This window comes from Fukomys damarensis, unplaced genomic scaffold, assembly GCF_012274545.1.
Source record: "Fukomys damarensis isolate Sample0158 unplaced genomic scaffold, DMR_v1.0_HiC HiC_scaffold_9, whole genome shotgun sequence".
NCBI classification, from domain to species: Eukaryota; Metazoa; Chordata; class Mammalia; order Rodentia; family Bathyergidae; genus Fukomys; species Fukomys damarensis.
Window position 1 is genome coordinate 51,179,934 of NW_022900921.1, and position 13,230 is coordinate 51,193,163.

The 13,230-nt window shown below is 51.5% G+C and overlaps 1 protein-coding gene across 4 annotated transcripts in view; it reads left to right on the top strand.

Annotated features, from left to right (window-relative positions):
• Psd4 (pleckstrin and Sec7 domain containing 4) overlaps positions 1–13,230 on the top strand; it is a 38,696-nt gene extending 25,466 nt beyond the window's left edge. For all 4 annotated transcript variants that reach the window (XM_010639484.3, XM_010639483.3, XM_010639481.3 and 1 more), the window contains exons 3-17: positions 688–813; positions 1,023–1,083; positions 1,481–1,859; positions 4,142–4,318; positions 4,757–4,837; positions 4,969–5,081; positions 5,279–5,337; positions 5,533–5,622; positions 6,754–6,797; positions 7,154–7,314; positions 8,519–8,589; positions 8,698–8,861; positions 9,297–9,441; positions 9,596–9,739; positions 11,048–13,230. In XM_010639484.3, the coding sequence (XP_010637786.1) occupies positions 688–813; positions 1,023–1,083; positions 1,481–1,859; positions 4,142–4,318; positions 4,757–4,837; positions 4,969–5,081; positions 5,279–5,337; positions 5,533–5,622; positions 6,754–6,797; positions 7,154–7,314; positions 8,519–8,589; positions 8,698–8,861; positions 9,297–9,441; positions 9,596–9,739; positions 11,048–11,305 (2,073 nt within the window). In that variant the 3' untranslated portion in view covers positions 11,306–13,230. The remainder of the gene's footprint in view (positions 1–687; positions 814–1,022; positions 1,084–1,480; positions 1,860–4,141; positions 4,319–4,756; positions 4,838–4,968; positions 5,082–5,278; positions 5,338–5,532; positions 5,623–6,753; positions 6,798–7,153; positions 7,315–8,518; positions 8,590–8,697; positions 8,862–9,296; positions 9,442–9,595; positions 9,740–11,047) is intronic.

The following is a 13,230-nucleotide window of genomic DNA, read 5'->3' on the forward strand; positions in this document are numbered from 1 at the left end:
GGTCAGCCTCACTGACCTCTTTGCCTAACAGAGAGCTGTGTATTTTAGAAGTGCTGTCCTCTGTTTTCTTGAGAGAGCCTCAGCATTTTGTTACTTTTAGCTCACCATCCTTCATTCTCCCTCTGCCCAGTGTCAACAGCTTTGGCCCCTCTGACAATGGCAGGAGAGCTTGGGTATCAGCCAGGGACTGGATAAGTTAGAGGAAACAATTGGGAGCCCAGTTTTCCCAGGGAGGCCTCTGCTTTAGAGATAAGGAGACTCAAGATGGCAGCATGAGGTTGTAACTTTCTAATCTTTCCATTCCCCGAGAGCAGTGGGGATCAGAGGCCCTCAGTGATACTGCAGGGGGTGCCTGTATGCATAGGCCAGTGCCCCTCCATGCACAGACGAGCACAGCTCTGAAGGACAGAGCTCTCTCCAGACCTTGCTCTAAGATGCTAGGTCCCTAGAGGGAAGCCTAGGAGCGCCAGTGTTGAAACTGGGACTTCTCTCCCATTCTGGGGATACAGCCCACCCAGCCAATGCCCAGAGCCATCACCCTCCCTCCCACAGCCCCTCCTAGGGTGGAGCTGCCTAACCATCTGGACAGCAGATGAGCGGGGGAGATCACCAAAGGTGAGCAAGGCCCTGGCTTGCATCAGTTTTCCTCTGGTCAAACTTTCTTCTCGCTGCCCTCCTCTTTCTCAGGCTTTTTTGGAAGATGATCGTGTCCCTGCCTCACCTGCAGAACCCTTTGTAGACAAAACATCTACCTGGGAGACAGCACACCTTGGGTTGGACCTTAGCCCTACCACTCATCCTACACAGCCATGGGCAAGTCACTTCCCCTCTCTGGTCCTCACTCTCATCATTGGTTTCCAGGGCCCAGTGTCAACACTCCTAGGATGTGGGTTTTGTCCATGCACATCATACTGGTGCCCATGCTATGGGTGGGAGGTTGGCAAGAAGGAAGGGGCTTCTCTATACCTGGCCATTCTGCCTCTCTTCTCTCCTTCCCTACTCAACTCTACCTCTCTCAATAGGCCCCACCGAGCGCTGAGGGCTGGCAGACAGAAGAGGGTCCTTGCTGGCACCAGGACAGAGGTGAGACCCATGATTGGAGTCTGAGAAATTGGGTGGTGGGAAGCTTTGGTATTCAGAGTAGAGACAGAGGTGGTTCTTGGGTTTGTTTTATTGTGTTGGAGCAGACAGACTTGGGCTTAAATATAGCCTTTGCTTCTTATGCCTTCATCAATAAAATGGGTTTTCAAATACTCATAGAGTAAGTGAAGTAATGTATGAAAGACCCAACATTTCTCATGTGCTTCTCAAGCACTGAGCCCTACCTTGCCCAGGGACTGGAGTCCTTCGAGCCAAAGGTAGGCTCACTGCATGTGGGAAGACAGGGTATGCTGCCTGCTGCCAGAGGAGGTGCCTGGGGAGGTGCTCTGGGGGCAGCAGCCAGCTATCCTGCACCTGCTTATTGTGTGCTCTTCCTCAGGTGAGCTGGATGCCAGGTGTCCTCAGGAACCTACTGCCTGCACCTTCACTCCCAGCCCCTGTGGGAGCCCAGCATCCTCACCTGAGCCTGGCAGCCCTGTGTCTAAGGGCAGAGGCCCGGGGCCCATGCCCACCCCAGTGTCCTCCCAGGAGGGCAGCCTGCAGCTCCAGCACCACAGCCCTGGCATTTTCCCCAAGTGGCCACTAAATGCCTCACACCCTTTGCTCCTGGAAATAGATGGGATAGAGCCAAGTTCCCTGAAGAAAGAAGAGGCTGGGGAGGCCCCAGACCCAGAGCAGGAAGTAGAGAGTAAAGGCACAGCTAGGATTGCATTGGCTGCAGGCGTCCAGCCCAACATTAACTGGACTTCTACAGAAGGGTGAGTGTCAGATTAAGCAGCTGCTAGCCCCTCATGATGATCACACATACAGACCCTGGTCTGGATGAAGTCTGGGAAATGCACATTGAGATCTAACATATTTAATTGCAATCTTCATGACATTATTACATCGATTATATAGGATGCTATAACTGCACACTAGTAGAGTTTTGCTGAAGACTAGAGGGTTTAAAAGCACAAGAAGCTAAAGAGTAGACTCACACACATGGTGGCAGTCTGCTTTGAGAAGTGTCTGTAAGAAATTCACCAAAGAGCTTAGGCCAGGATGCTGATTTGGATCGTACCAAGGAGAGGTTTGATTGGGACCAAGAGCATGGGTCTTGGTGCCCACAGCAGGATCGTGTAACACTCAGAACTGTGGCCACAGGTAGGGATAAGGCCAACTGGGAAACCAGCTTAGATGTCTACCTGCCCCAGTATGCCAACTTCTGGGAAGTCTACATGGGAAGGGGGTTTTGGTCTCTGATTAACTAAGTAGGGGTCATACTGAAGAGACAGGAGAAGATAGTGGTGGTTCAGGTTGATAATGGTACAGAAGTTAGAATATAACCCTGCTCCCATCTCACTATCCTTGGTTGATGATGACAGGACATTGGTCCAGGCCAGAAGCCAAAGACCTGCTTTTCGTTATATCTCTGGAAACGATGGCCCCCTGTAGCTGTTCACAGTCTAGGTACCAAAAATGTCTCAGTATCTGAAATGGATGCTTTATTATCTCAATCAAAACTCTGTCCACCTAACAGGACAACTATACTTTTGTGGTAAATAATTCAAAAAGGTGTAGTTGAGACTTTATCTTGACAAATGGCACTAAACATTATTTAAATAAGTTTTATTTAATCTTACATTTGGCACAGGGTAGCAACTTTAATTTTCCTGGTACTAGTGTGCTAGCCTTTTTCACTTATGCTTGACTTTCACAGTGAGATCATAAAGACCATTTCAAAAATATAGAGATTTATTGAGATGTAATTCACATACCATACAGTTAACCCATTTAAAGTATACAATTCCATTATTTGGATAGTGTTTTTTCTCCCCTGAAGTTCTTCCCCATCTGGACATTATTTTATTGACAATACTTTTTTAAGTCATCAAAAAAAAGTATTTTAGGCCTTTGTCAGTGGATTATTTAAATGATTCTCTTTGATGTTACAAATGCATCATTATTTTTATTTCCTCTTCTTCCTCTTCTTTTTATTCCCTCTTCTCTTGTTCAGTGGACTAACTCTTGCAGTCCCTTACTGATCCATGGCTTTCCATTTGACTCTTGGAGACTTTGAGCATTGCTTTTATGGACTCCATATAATCTTACTTTTTTTTTTTTTCTTCACTTTACAGTTTCTTCACATATATCCTGTACTGTAGGATGTTTAGGAGTCTCAGAAAGTGGAGAATTTCTCAGCAAAGAACTGACCCACTCATGTTAAGTGCAAAGGCTGTTAAATGAAGTCTGTTAAGTGGTCATCTTGTTAATGACTGTTCTCATATTTTGATGCTGTTTGCCTGCCTGTATGTACAACCCTCAACTGTGCTGCCTTGGATCATGAATGTGTAAATGGCTTGGATGCCTCACACCTGGTTGTAACTCTGCAGGGGGACCAGCATAATCAGGTGGAAATGAACTTTTGGGAGTCAAGTGTTAGCCTCTGAGCATGCTCTGACACTGGTAGGGTTTCCTGAGCCTGTTTACATTGTTAAGGTCACCAGCCAGTCACCTAATGACTGGCAGGGTCAGAGGGAGACTGGAAACCTCCTCGACTCTCCAAGTTGTCACCATTCAAAAAACTAGTCTGGATCCCTATTCTTGGCCTGGTTCTTCTCTTAGCTCCAGAGCTAGGTGTAGAGGCTGAGGCTAGGGTTGGGGCTGGGGTAGGCAGATGGAGATCTGTGACTATGGGCTCCAGTGAGGGAGATATTCCCATCCCACTATGGATTGAAGGGCTGTGTGCACTGCCTCTTGAGGTAAGATGGCTTGGAAGACCCCTGGAGTTCACCTGAGGATATTCAAGGCATCAGACTTGACTCTGGTCCTTGAATACTTCCCCTTGGGATCTCTGGTCCCAGCTCAGGCCAGACCGGCCATGACTTTGTCTCTTCCTGGGTGAGGGTCTAGGTGTAGCTCCTCTAGGATGGCCATTCAGGACTCAGGCACTTCTGCCCCAATCCTAAGCTCTGGACATGTCTTTCTACAACTTGACCCAGAGCCCCAGCATGCCCATCCCAAGTGTGTGTCTGAGGACAGCAATGGACTCTTCTAGGTCTTCCGAGAGCCCCATGCCCCAGGCACAGTCCCCCAAGGAAGACCAGAGGTCACCAGGTGGAGATAAGCTGGCGAATGGTATAAGGAATGACAAAGTGGCTTGGAACTTGGCTTCTCGGCTCTATCACCTGGATGGTTTCCGGAAATCAGAAGTGGCTGCCTACCTACAGAAGAAGTAAGAAACTTTGGGCCTGAGTTCTCCAGTGGCTGCTCCTCCCTTTCCTATCCTGCATCTCCTTTGTCCCTCTCCCCACAGCGTGCCTATCCCTCGTCCTCAGCCTTTTCTTCACTCCCTGGCCGTCCCTGCTACTTCTCCCGGGCACAGTCACCTTGTTTCCTCACCTAGGTGCTTGCTTGGAGCCTCTGGGCTCAACCCCCTTGCCAACCCCAAGACCCCTGAGTCCCTCCTATGTAACACTGGACCTGATGCTGGGGTGGGCCAGACCCTGGCTACCCTCTGGGCTTGTACCTGGGGTCCAGCCTAGCTGTGCCTTTCCCTTGTTTGTCTCCCCCATGATCAGTCCCCATGATGCATGTAGGCTCTGGAGGGCCCTCTGTGTCTGTGGCCCAGCCTGACTTCTATTGCAGTCTTCATCCCCATTTCCCTTTGCAGCAATGACTTCAGCAGGGCTGTGGCTGAGGAGTACTTGTCCTTCTTCCAGTTTGGAGGCCAAAGCCTGGACTGCGCCCTCCGGTAACACCTTTGGGCCCCCTGGGGAGGCTAGGTAGGAGGGATGGGCAGGACTTTCAGGTCCGAGCCCCAGGAATCTTCAGGGCATCTTCAGGCCAGCCTAGCTTTCCTTGACACCTGTCTCTCCTCTGCAGGGCCTTCCTCCAAGCCCTGGTACTCAGCGGGGAGACACAAGAGCGGGAGCGAATCCTCTACCAGTTTTCTAGACGCTTCTACCACTGCAACCCTGAGGCCTTCCCCTCAGTAGGTAGGGAGGACTTGCCCGAGGCAGGGCCATGGGACTTGGCACAGAAGTGTCCTTGTACCTACTTGGGAGTTCACTGGGGCACAGCTGCTGGGAGTGTTGGGGACTGCAGAGAAATAGGAGTCACCCTACCTAATGTGGACTGAGAATGGAGAAGTCTGGGTTCTAATGGACTTTCCTCCACTGGCCTCCCTGGGCAGATTCCATACACACCTTGACCTGTGCCATCATGCTTCTTAACACAGACCTGCATGGACAGGTAAGAAGCTCGGAAAGCACCTGTGGATCCCTGGCAGGGGGAAAGGGAAAGGGCTGCAGTGGCCTGAGGTGGGTCAAAACAGGGCCCCTTGGCATGTGGTCCTGGGGGCCTACTGAGAATTCTGGAGGGGCCATTTGGGAGTGTGCTCTGTCTGGTGGGGCACTTTAGCTGTCCTATGTCTGTCCATGGCCACAGAACATTGGAAAGAGCATGAGCTGCCAGGAATTCATAGCCAACCTGAATGGCCTACAGGATGGTGGGAACTTCCCCAAGGAGCTGCTGAAGGTGAGGCAAAGGCATCCCTTGCTGGGCTGGGACCCAAGGGGAATGGGGAGCTCTGCTGAAACACCCTTTGAGGAGATGTGGTTTGTCTGTTGAAAGTCTACTAAAAGTGGGTCGCTTGCTGGCAGTATCGACAGCATCTTGGAATTTGTCAGCTGTATAAATTCACAGCCCTGGAGCTCCCAAACTATGCTCTCTAGATCTAAGGCTCCTCAAATGTTTTATTAAGTTTCAGGGTGATTTTTGCCCCTTCAAAGTCAGAAGTGCTAAGTTTATTTGTTGTCTGAGTAGATGAAAAGGAAAGTTTTATGTAGCAAAAGTCTAGAGCTCCAACTTGGGAGCTAGGCGTTCCTACTTTGAATTCTAGTCTTGAGCAACCTAGTCTGTCGCCCACCTCATCAACTCAAGTTCCACCTGTGCTAACAACCACCTTATAGTCAAGATGAATTAAAATTGCTTACTTAGCACAGTGCCTGGCATTTAGCATATGCTTCATAAGTGATCGATGTTCCATTCTTCTCTCTAGTAAACATTTATTAACTGTGCCAGACACTTTGCTAGGTACTTTAAGGGCCACAAAAGCAAGGGAGATACATCCATGTTAATATTATTTGTTATATCAAAGTTCTAGTACATCATTCAGTCATTCATTCATGTATCACACTTACATTAGGGGAAGGTGTTCAACTGGGTTACTTCTCTGTTGGGTCCCTCTGGGCAGGATGGTAGTGAATGATTCTTATCTTCTTCAAAAGGATTATTTTAGGCTTCACTGAGCTTGGGCAAAGCAGCAACTTGGATGCCTTGATAATTATGTTTCCAGTAGCAGCATGGGGTCAGGCCCATGAGAAATATTCCATAGGTGATGTGTTGCCTGGATGGATGAATGAATGGATAGGTGACGGATGGATGGTGGGTGGGTGGATGGATGGATGGCAGATGGATGGACAGTCAGATGGATGGATGAACAGATAGATGGATAGATGAATGGATGCTTTCCTACCTAAGGAAGAAGGGCAGATATGTTGTGGGTGGAGGGGACGGGCCATACACATGTCCTTAGCTGTCTGCCAGGCAATGATTTAGGGATCACAGCCCAAGACCTCTCTGCCTACCCATGTGCTTCTGTTGCAGGCCCTCTACTGGTCTATCCGAAACAAGAAGCTTGAGTGGGTTATGTAAGTAAGAGCCCCCTTCCTCTATATCCCGTCCCCCTTCCCCCTGCTGCTGGGCCTGTCCTCCCTCTGTCACCCACCTAAGAGCTGGAGAAGTTCAGGGCCCTGGATGACATACCCTTTGGGTGAGATGGAGCCAGAGGCAAGGTGTTCTTAGGCCCATCTCAGGGAGGAAAGAGGAGCTCAGGTAATATTAGATGTCAGAGGTAGTTTGGGGTATGGGTGGCTGAAGCAATCAATCCAGGAATTGATAAAGTCTGAAGGAGGACTCCGCTTGGGGGATACTCTTATGGGAGGTGGTGGCTATTTCTGGTGGTCTTTGCCCAATTAACTTCCCAGCTCAATTCTCTGACATCCAGGGATGAAGAAGAGTCAGCCACAACAGAGAAGGCCCGGCCGTCTCCCCCAGCTGGCAAGATGAGTAAGCCCTTTCTCCAGCTGGCTCAGGACCCCACGGTGCCCACCTATAAGCAGGGCATCCTGGCACGGAAGATGCATCATGATGCAGATGGCAAGAAGAGTGAGTGCTTCCTGCCTGTTAGCAGGGTGGTGTGTAGGGAGCGGCTCTGCTCAGGTGTGCATGCTGTGCAGAGAGACAGGCCATGACAGGGACAGGCAGCCCGTGATCCTTACTTGGCATATCCTGAATGGTGACTGTGCCAGGAACTGGGTAAGGGGGTTGGGAGTGAAGTGCTGGGACAAAGCAGTCTAGTTACTGCCAGGCCCTTAGCACCCCTGTGGTGAGGCAGAGACCACACAAGTGTATTGCTATCTGGATAGAGGGTAAGAAGAATGTGGTCTGTAGGGGACACTGGGTCCAGTATGAGGTTATGGAGGAGGGAAAGGCTTTTGATTTTGTTCTGAGGACTGGATGTGGGGACAAGGATAGAGAAGGCTTCTACTGCATGGTGACATTCCTTGTCAGGGTCTGATAAGGGGTCTGGATTTTTGCACTGGGGCAGAAGGCATTGCCTGCAAAGAAGAGAGCAAGCAGAATTTGCTGAGAACTTGAATTGCATGAAAGGGAGTGGCAGGGGATACACTGGGGCAAAATTTCCCGGGTCTGTCCTTGGGCCTCATTCCCCAGGCAGCAGAAGAAAGCTTTTAAGCAGACTGACCAGAGAAACCAGCTCGGTCTCACAGATGGAATAGCATGCAGCTACCAAGAAGGGGTCCAGCATGGGCTGTGAGGAGCCACAGGGAGCTGAGCAGGGTGGTGACCACAGGGAACTGGGCTTTCTTCTGTCCAAGGAGCCGAGACAGGTCTTACAGTGTGGGAGAGTTGGGAGGGAAGGCAAAAGGGAGGGAGGTTGTTCTGCAAAGCAGGTACACAGGGAAGACTGGGACCTGAGCCATGTGCCCTTCCAGATGGGCACACGCCATCAAGATCATTTTATAGGAAGTCTGAGTGGAACTGTTTATTGGTGGGTTATTTGCACTGGGGCGGTGGTTGTGTGTTTGAAGAGATAGTGGATATGAATATCCACATTTGTATGCAGATAGTTGTGTCTGGCTGCTCCTGAGTGGGATTGCCTGTATGTGGAGACTCCCTGCATGTTTGTGGTTATGTGTGTTTTTGGTATCAATATGCCCCATGTGTTTGTATGTATTCCATTGGGAGGGACTGGAGGTGGTGTGAGGGTGGGGGAATTGTGTGCACACTCGTGTCTGAGTGTGTTTGGATGTGGATGCACTGCCCACCATTGTGTCTGCTCCTGGAACAGCACCATGGGGCAAGCGTGGCTGGAAGATGTTCCACACCTTACTGCGAGGAATGGTTCTCTACTTCCTGAAGGTAGGAAGGGAGTCCCATAACGCTGGCAGGTAGAGTCCCAGAACTATCAGGAGGGAGGGTGGCAGCTGATGACAGTCTCTCTTCTCTGAGCACCCTGTGCCTGTGCAGGGAGAGGACCAGTCCTTGGATGGGGAGAGCTTGGTTGGGCAGATGGTGGATGAGCCTGTTGGGGTACACCATGCGCTGGCCACCCCAGCCACCCACTACACCAAAAAGCCACACGTCTTTCAGCTGAGAACTGCAGACTGGCGCCTCTACCTCTTCCAAGCACCGTAAGTCCCTAGGGCGGCCAGGCTGGACCAACTTCACCCTCATGTGGGATTCCTGCTGGCTGAAGCCCCAAGAGATGCTAGGGATACAGAGGTGAAGCAGGGGGATGGCCTGGCCAGCTCCTCCTCACCTTGGGCCCACTTGGCTAATTTTTGCACCTTTCCTGGTAAGTCAGTGTCAGACCTCCTAGTGCTGATCAGAGGACTCCAGGAAGTCCGTAATAATCTATCGTTTCTGGCACTTGATGCAAAGTCTCTTGCCTTCCTAAACTCTTTTCAAAGGTAAAACCGCTAGCAGAGGTCAGCCCCAGATTCTGTCTTTGGGGGATGGAACCCTAAGTGGCTGGATGACTGCAGAGCACGGCAGGCGTGTGTGTTGTGTGTTGGTGTTGGGCGGTGATTTTGTTCCTGAGGACTGACGTCCTCCCATGCTCACAGCACAGCCAAGGAGATGACTTCCTGGATCGCGCGCATCAACCTGGCTGCAGCCATGCACTCAGCACCGCCCTTCCCCGCCGCCGTTGGCTCCCAGCGCCGGTTTGTGCGGCCTATCCTGCCAGTTGGTCCGGCCCAGAGCTCCTTGGTAAGGTCCCCAGGATGAGTGGAGCCGGGCCCACAGCCTGGCCTGGGAATCAGCAAAGGAGGGCTGCACACCTGGGCCCCTGAGAGAGGAGAAGCAGTGAGGCAGGTGGGGGACATGGGGCAGCTCCTTCATCCTTGTCGCCTCCCCCTTCCAGGAGGAACAGCATCGATCCCACGAGAACTGCCTGGACGCCGCCTCGGATGACCTGCTGGATCTACAGAAGAATTTACCTGAGCAGCGGGGCCGCAGCCGCGTTCTGGAAGAGCACCGCCTGCGGAAGGAGTACTTGGAGTACGAGGTGAGATGCCCGAGGCCTCCCTCTGGTGGCTGCCTCTGTTCCTACAGCCGTCACTCCCCCTTGTGCCAGAGCAGAAGGTGTGAGTGCACACGGGACATACGGACTGTACACACTCATGCATGCTTTTCTCAAGTTGAAGGAAAAACTGTATTATAGCTGAATTATTCCCCCAATGCCTACCCAATAATAATAGTATGTACGGAGCTGGCATTACTTGCATAGATCATCTCATTTGATTAACAGCTCTGGGTTAGGTACTGTCATCTTCACTTTATATATAAGGAAACTGAGGCACTGAGCAAACTACTTTACCCAACCTGCTAGATTTACAGTCTGCTCCAGGCAGGTGTGTGCCTAATGTGTGGTCTTAACTATACTTGCATTACTTTTATTGTCTTTGTCTATAATTGATTCCAAACTGCACTTTAGTCTGACTCCCAACCTCCCCCTTACACATCCCAGGTGTGCACCCTTATGCCAAGTGCCTGCTTCAGGAGTCCTGGGAGCCCAGAGGGCAGGAAGTGTAGGCCAGGTGAAGTGCTCTGTGAGAACAGAGGGTAGCAGGGGAAGGGGCATCAATATCGCCTCCTGCCTGTGCCCACTGAAAACTTGTGTGGCCCACCCTCTCCCTCGCTTACTTTCAGGGTTCCTGCTCAATGCCTTAGCTTACTGGTTATCACAAGGGGGCTGTGAGTGGCCGCTTCCCCAGAGGCTTGAGGAGTGTTGCTGAAAGGGCCCAACTTCTCCCAGTTGGGGACATTGGGCACTGGCCCTCTCTGCACCCATTTCCTCTTTTGTAAATCACAGATGTGTCCAACCAACTTCCCAGGCCCTGGATGAGAATCCAGTGGAGGATGGAAAGCACTTTGTAAACTCCAGGTCTCCCAAGGATGCTCATTACAAACTATTAAACAGCTGAGGGTAGCAGGCCTCATGCTCTACAGATGCCAATTGTTAACATACTATTCAGACTCTGTAGGGCTCCGTCCAGATGTGAGCTGCCTGGGTATAATGCTGTGCAGATCCCAGGCAGAGGGGCTTATGCGTCATGTAGTGCCTCGGAGGTGTAACATGGTGTAAAGATGTTTGTTACAGCACTGCAGCATGTTTGTTGTTAGAATAGGCTAGGGTTGGTTTGTATGATTATAATGTGATCCATAGGCACACCCTGCAGAGCCTGATTGCTCAAGCACTGTGCAGAGGCTGTTGGCCTGGCCTTCTGTCTGCAGAGCTCTCTGTCCCCGTAGCTGCACATGCCTGCAAGCTGTCCCTCATGATTCCAGCTTCCTTCTGCCCTGTGTGTTGCAGAAAACCCGCTACGAGACGTATGTGCAGCTGCTGGTGGCTCGTCTGCGCTGCCCCTCTGGGGACCTGGATCTCTGGGAGGAGCAGCTGGGGAGGGAAGCTGAAGACACCAGGGAACCCAAACCCAGCCTGAAGAAGTCCCACTCGAGCCCCTCCCTGCACCAGGATGAGGCCCCCACCACAGCCAAGGTGAAGCGCAACATCTCTGAGCGCAGAACCTACCGCAAGATCATCCCCAAGAGGAACCGCAATCAGCTGTGAAGCTGGTTCCATCTCACAGACCTGCCCCCTTTCTGGGGTAGATGGAGATGATGCCCTTAACAGAACTTCATTTTACTGGGTCGAAGATGAGGCCTGAGGTGCCTCCCTTCTCTCCTGAGGGGCAGCACTTGCTTCCCTTGTGACTCTATTCATTCCCTGGCTTACTGGAGCATCCCTAATGCTGCTGTGCCTGCCCATCACTGCCGTGACAGTCACTGTGCTGCCCCAGTCCCTGGCCCCTCCTGAGGGAAGAATGAGGTGGAATGAGGACTGGGTTCCACTCCCAGCGTTCATCTCATGTCACCCCCATCCCTCAGAACCAGGTGGCTTCATATGCTGTGCTCACTTGAACCTGGGGGAGGGTTCAGGCCAGGCCAGCCAGGGGAGCCCCAGCCTTGAGGACAGTTAGATGACCTGCCAGGGGATGCCCCAGAACAGAGCAGGAACTCTTCAGGGAACTCAGTGGTGACCCAGGGAGCAGTGTCTTCCAGCCCTGCCCACTAGGGGGCAGGTTTCTGGGAAGGCCCTCAGATGCTTCTCTCGCCCAGTGCCCTTGTCTCCCCTGGCTCCTTCCCCTACAGCTGTCCTACTCTGGGAAGATGAGAACCTGGTGCTCAGTTGCTGATCAACAGAGCACAGCGAGGGCCTCTGGAGCTCTGTGGAAATCCCTGGAGTGCCGGGAACAAGGACCCTTTGTTTTCCAAGAGCAGAGGTGTACCTAGCTGGCAAAGGTGGAGGGGTAAAAGGTGGGGACAGTTCCCCTGCCCCGGGGGGGTGCTCTGCCTGGCCAGAGCTGTAGCTGAGTAGAAATTCCTGGGATAGAATGGAGGCAGGAGACCAGGGCCTCCTCAGTCAGGCATGGGAGATACCTCCACTGCACACCCCTTAAAGATGCACTTCTTAGGGCACCAAGACACTTTCCTCCCCCTGAGCTGGTTTCCCAAGGCTCTGCTGTCCTCCCCTGGGAAGTCCCCTTGTTCTGCTCTCTGGCTGCCTCACAGCCAGACTTGTTCTCCAGGGGCAGTTTCAAGACTGGGACTTGGGGCTGTGTCTGTGGGAAGGAGGATGGGTTGAAGGGAGCCACCACTATTGTTTCTGTTCAGCCAAGTATACAGATAGGCTGTCTGCCAAGTGGGGCCCTCTGCTGCCCGCCTATTGCCATGCTGCCTCTCCTGCCTTCCTGCCAGGCTACCCTCCTCCCTTCTGATAATGCTTGCCACAGAGTAGGGCTGGTCCTTGAGAGCCTCGAAGTTGCCTCTGGCCAGAGCCTGGGTTGGGCCATGCACCCAATGGGTGTGCAATAAATATAGGTGATCGAAGAAGGAAGTGCGCACGAGTGCATGGGGATGGGAGGTCAGGCAGCTGCAGGATGTGGCAGGCCTCATTCTCCTTTGCCCCTGTGTTGTGTGCACATTTGTCATGTGTATAGAGAACTCTGGGTGTTCATGTATATGGTGGAATCCCAGTCGTAGTGTGTCAAAGCTGGATGGAGTCTCAGAATCATTTTCTCATCCACTCATCAATTTCACAAATATTCTTGGGCCCTTCACATGCACCAGTCCTAGATGATCCAAAAGTGAAATAAACATGTGCTGACTCTGTGAATTGATAGTCTGCTCACTATTCCCCAGCTCTTAGGAGAGATGTACTTTATCTTTCTGGGAAGTTAATTCCTGTCACCCATCCAGGGATTCTGACTCAGGAGGACTGTTGGACTGAAGGGTATATGTGTTTAAATTTCCTTGGATAACTCTGAGGTGTGATAACAGTGAACAGCAACACCAGAGTCCATTTATCTCATTTTAGGTATAAACAGCATCATGCCTCGGTCCAGGTCCGATGCTTACAAGTGAAATGGCCTTAATGGGTTCTTTAACCTCATTGACTGTGTATGCTTATTTATAACACCAGAATAAAAGGTACAG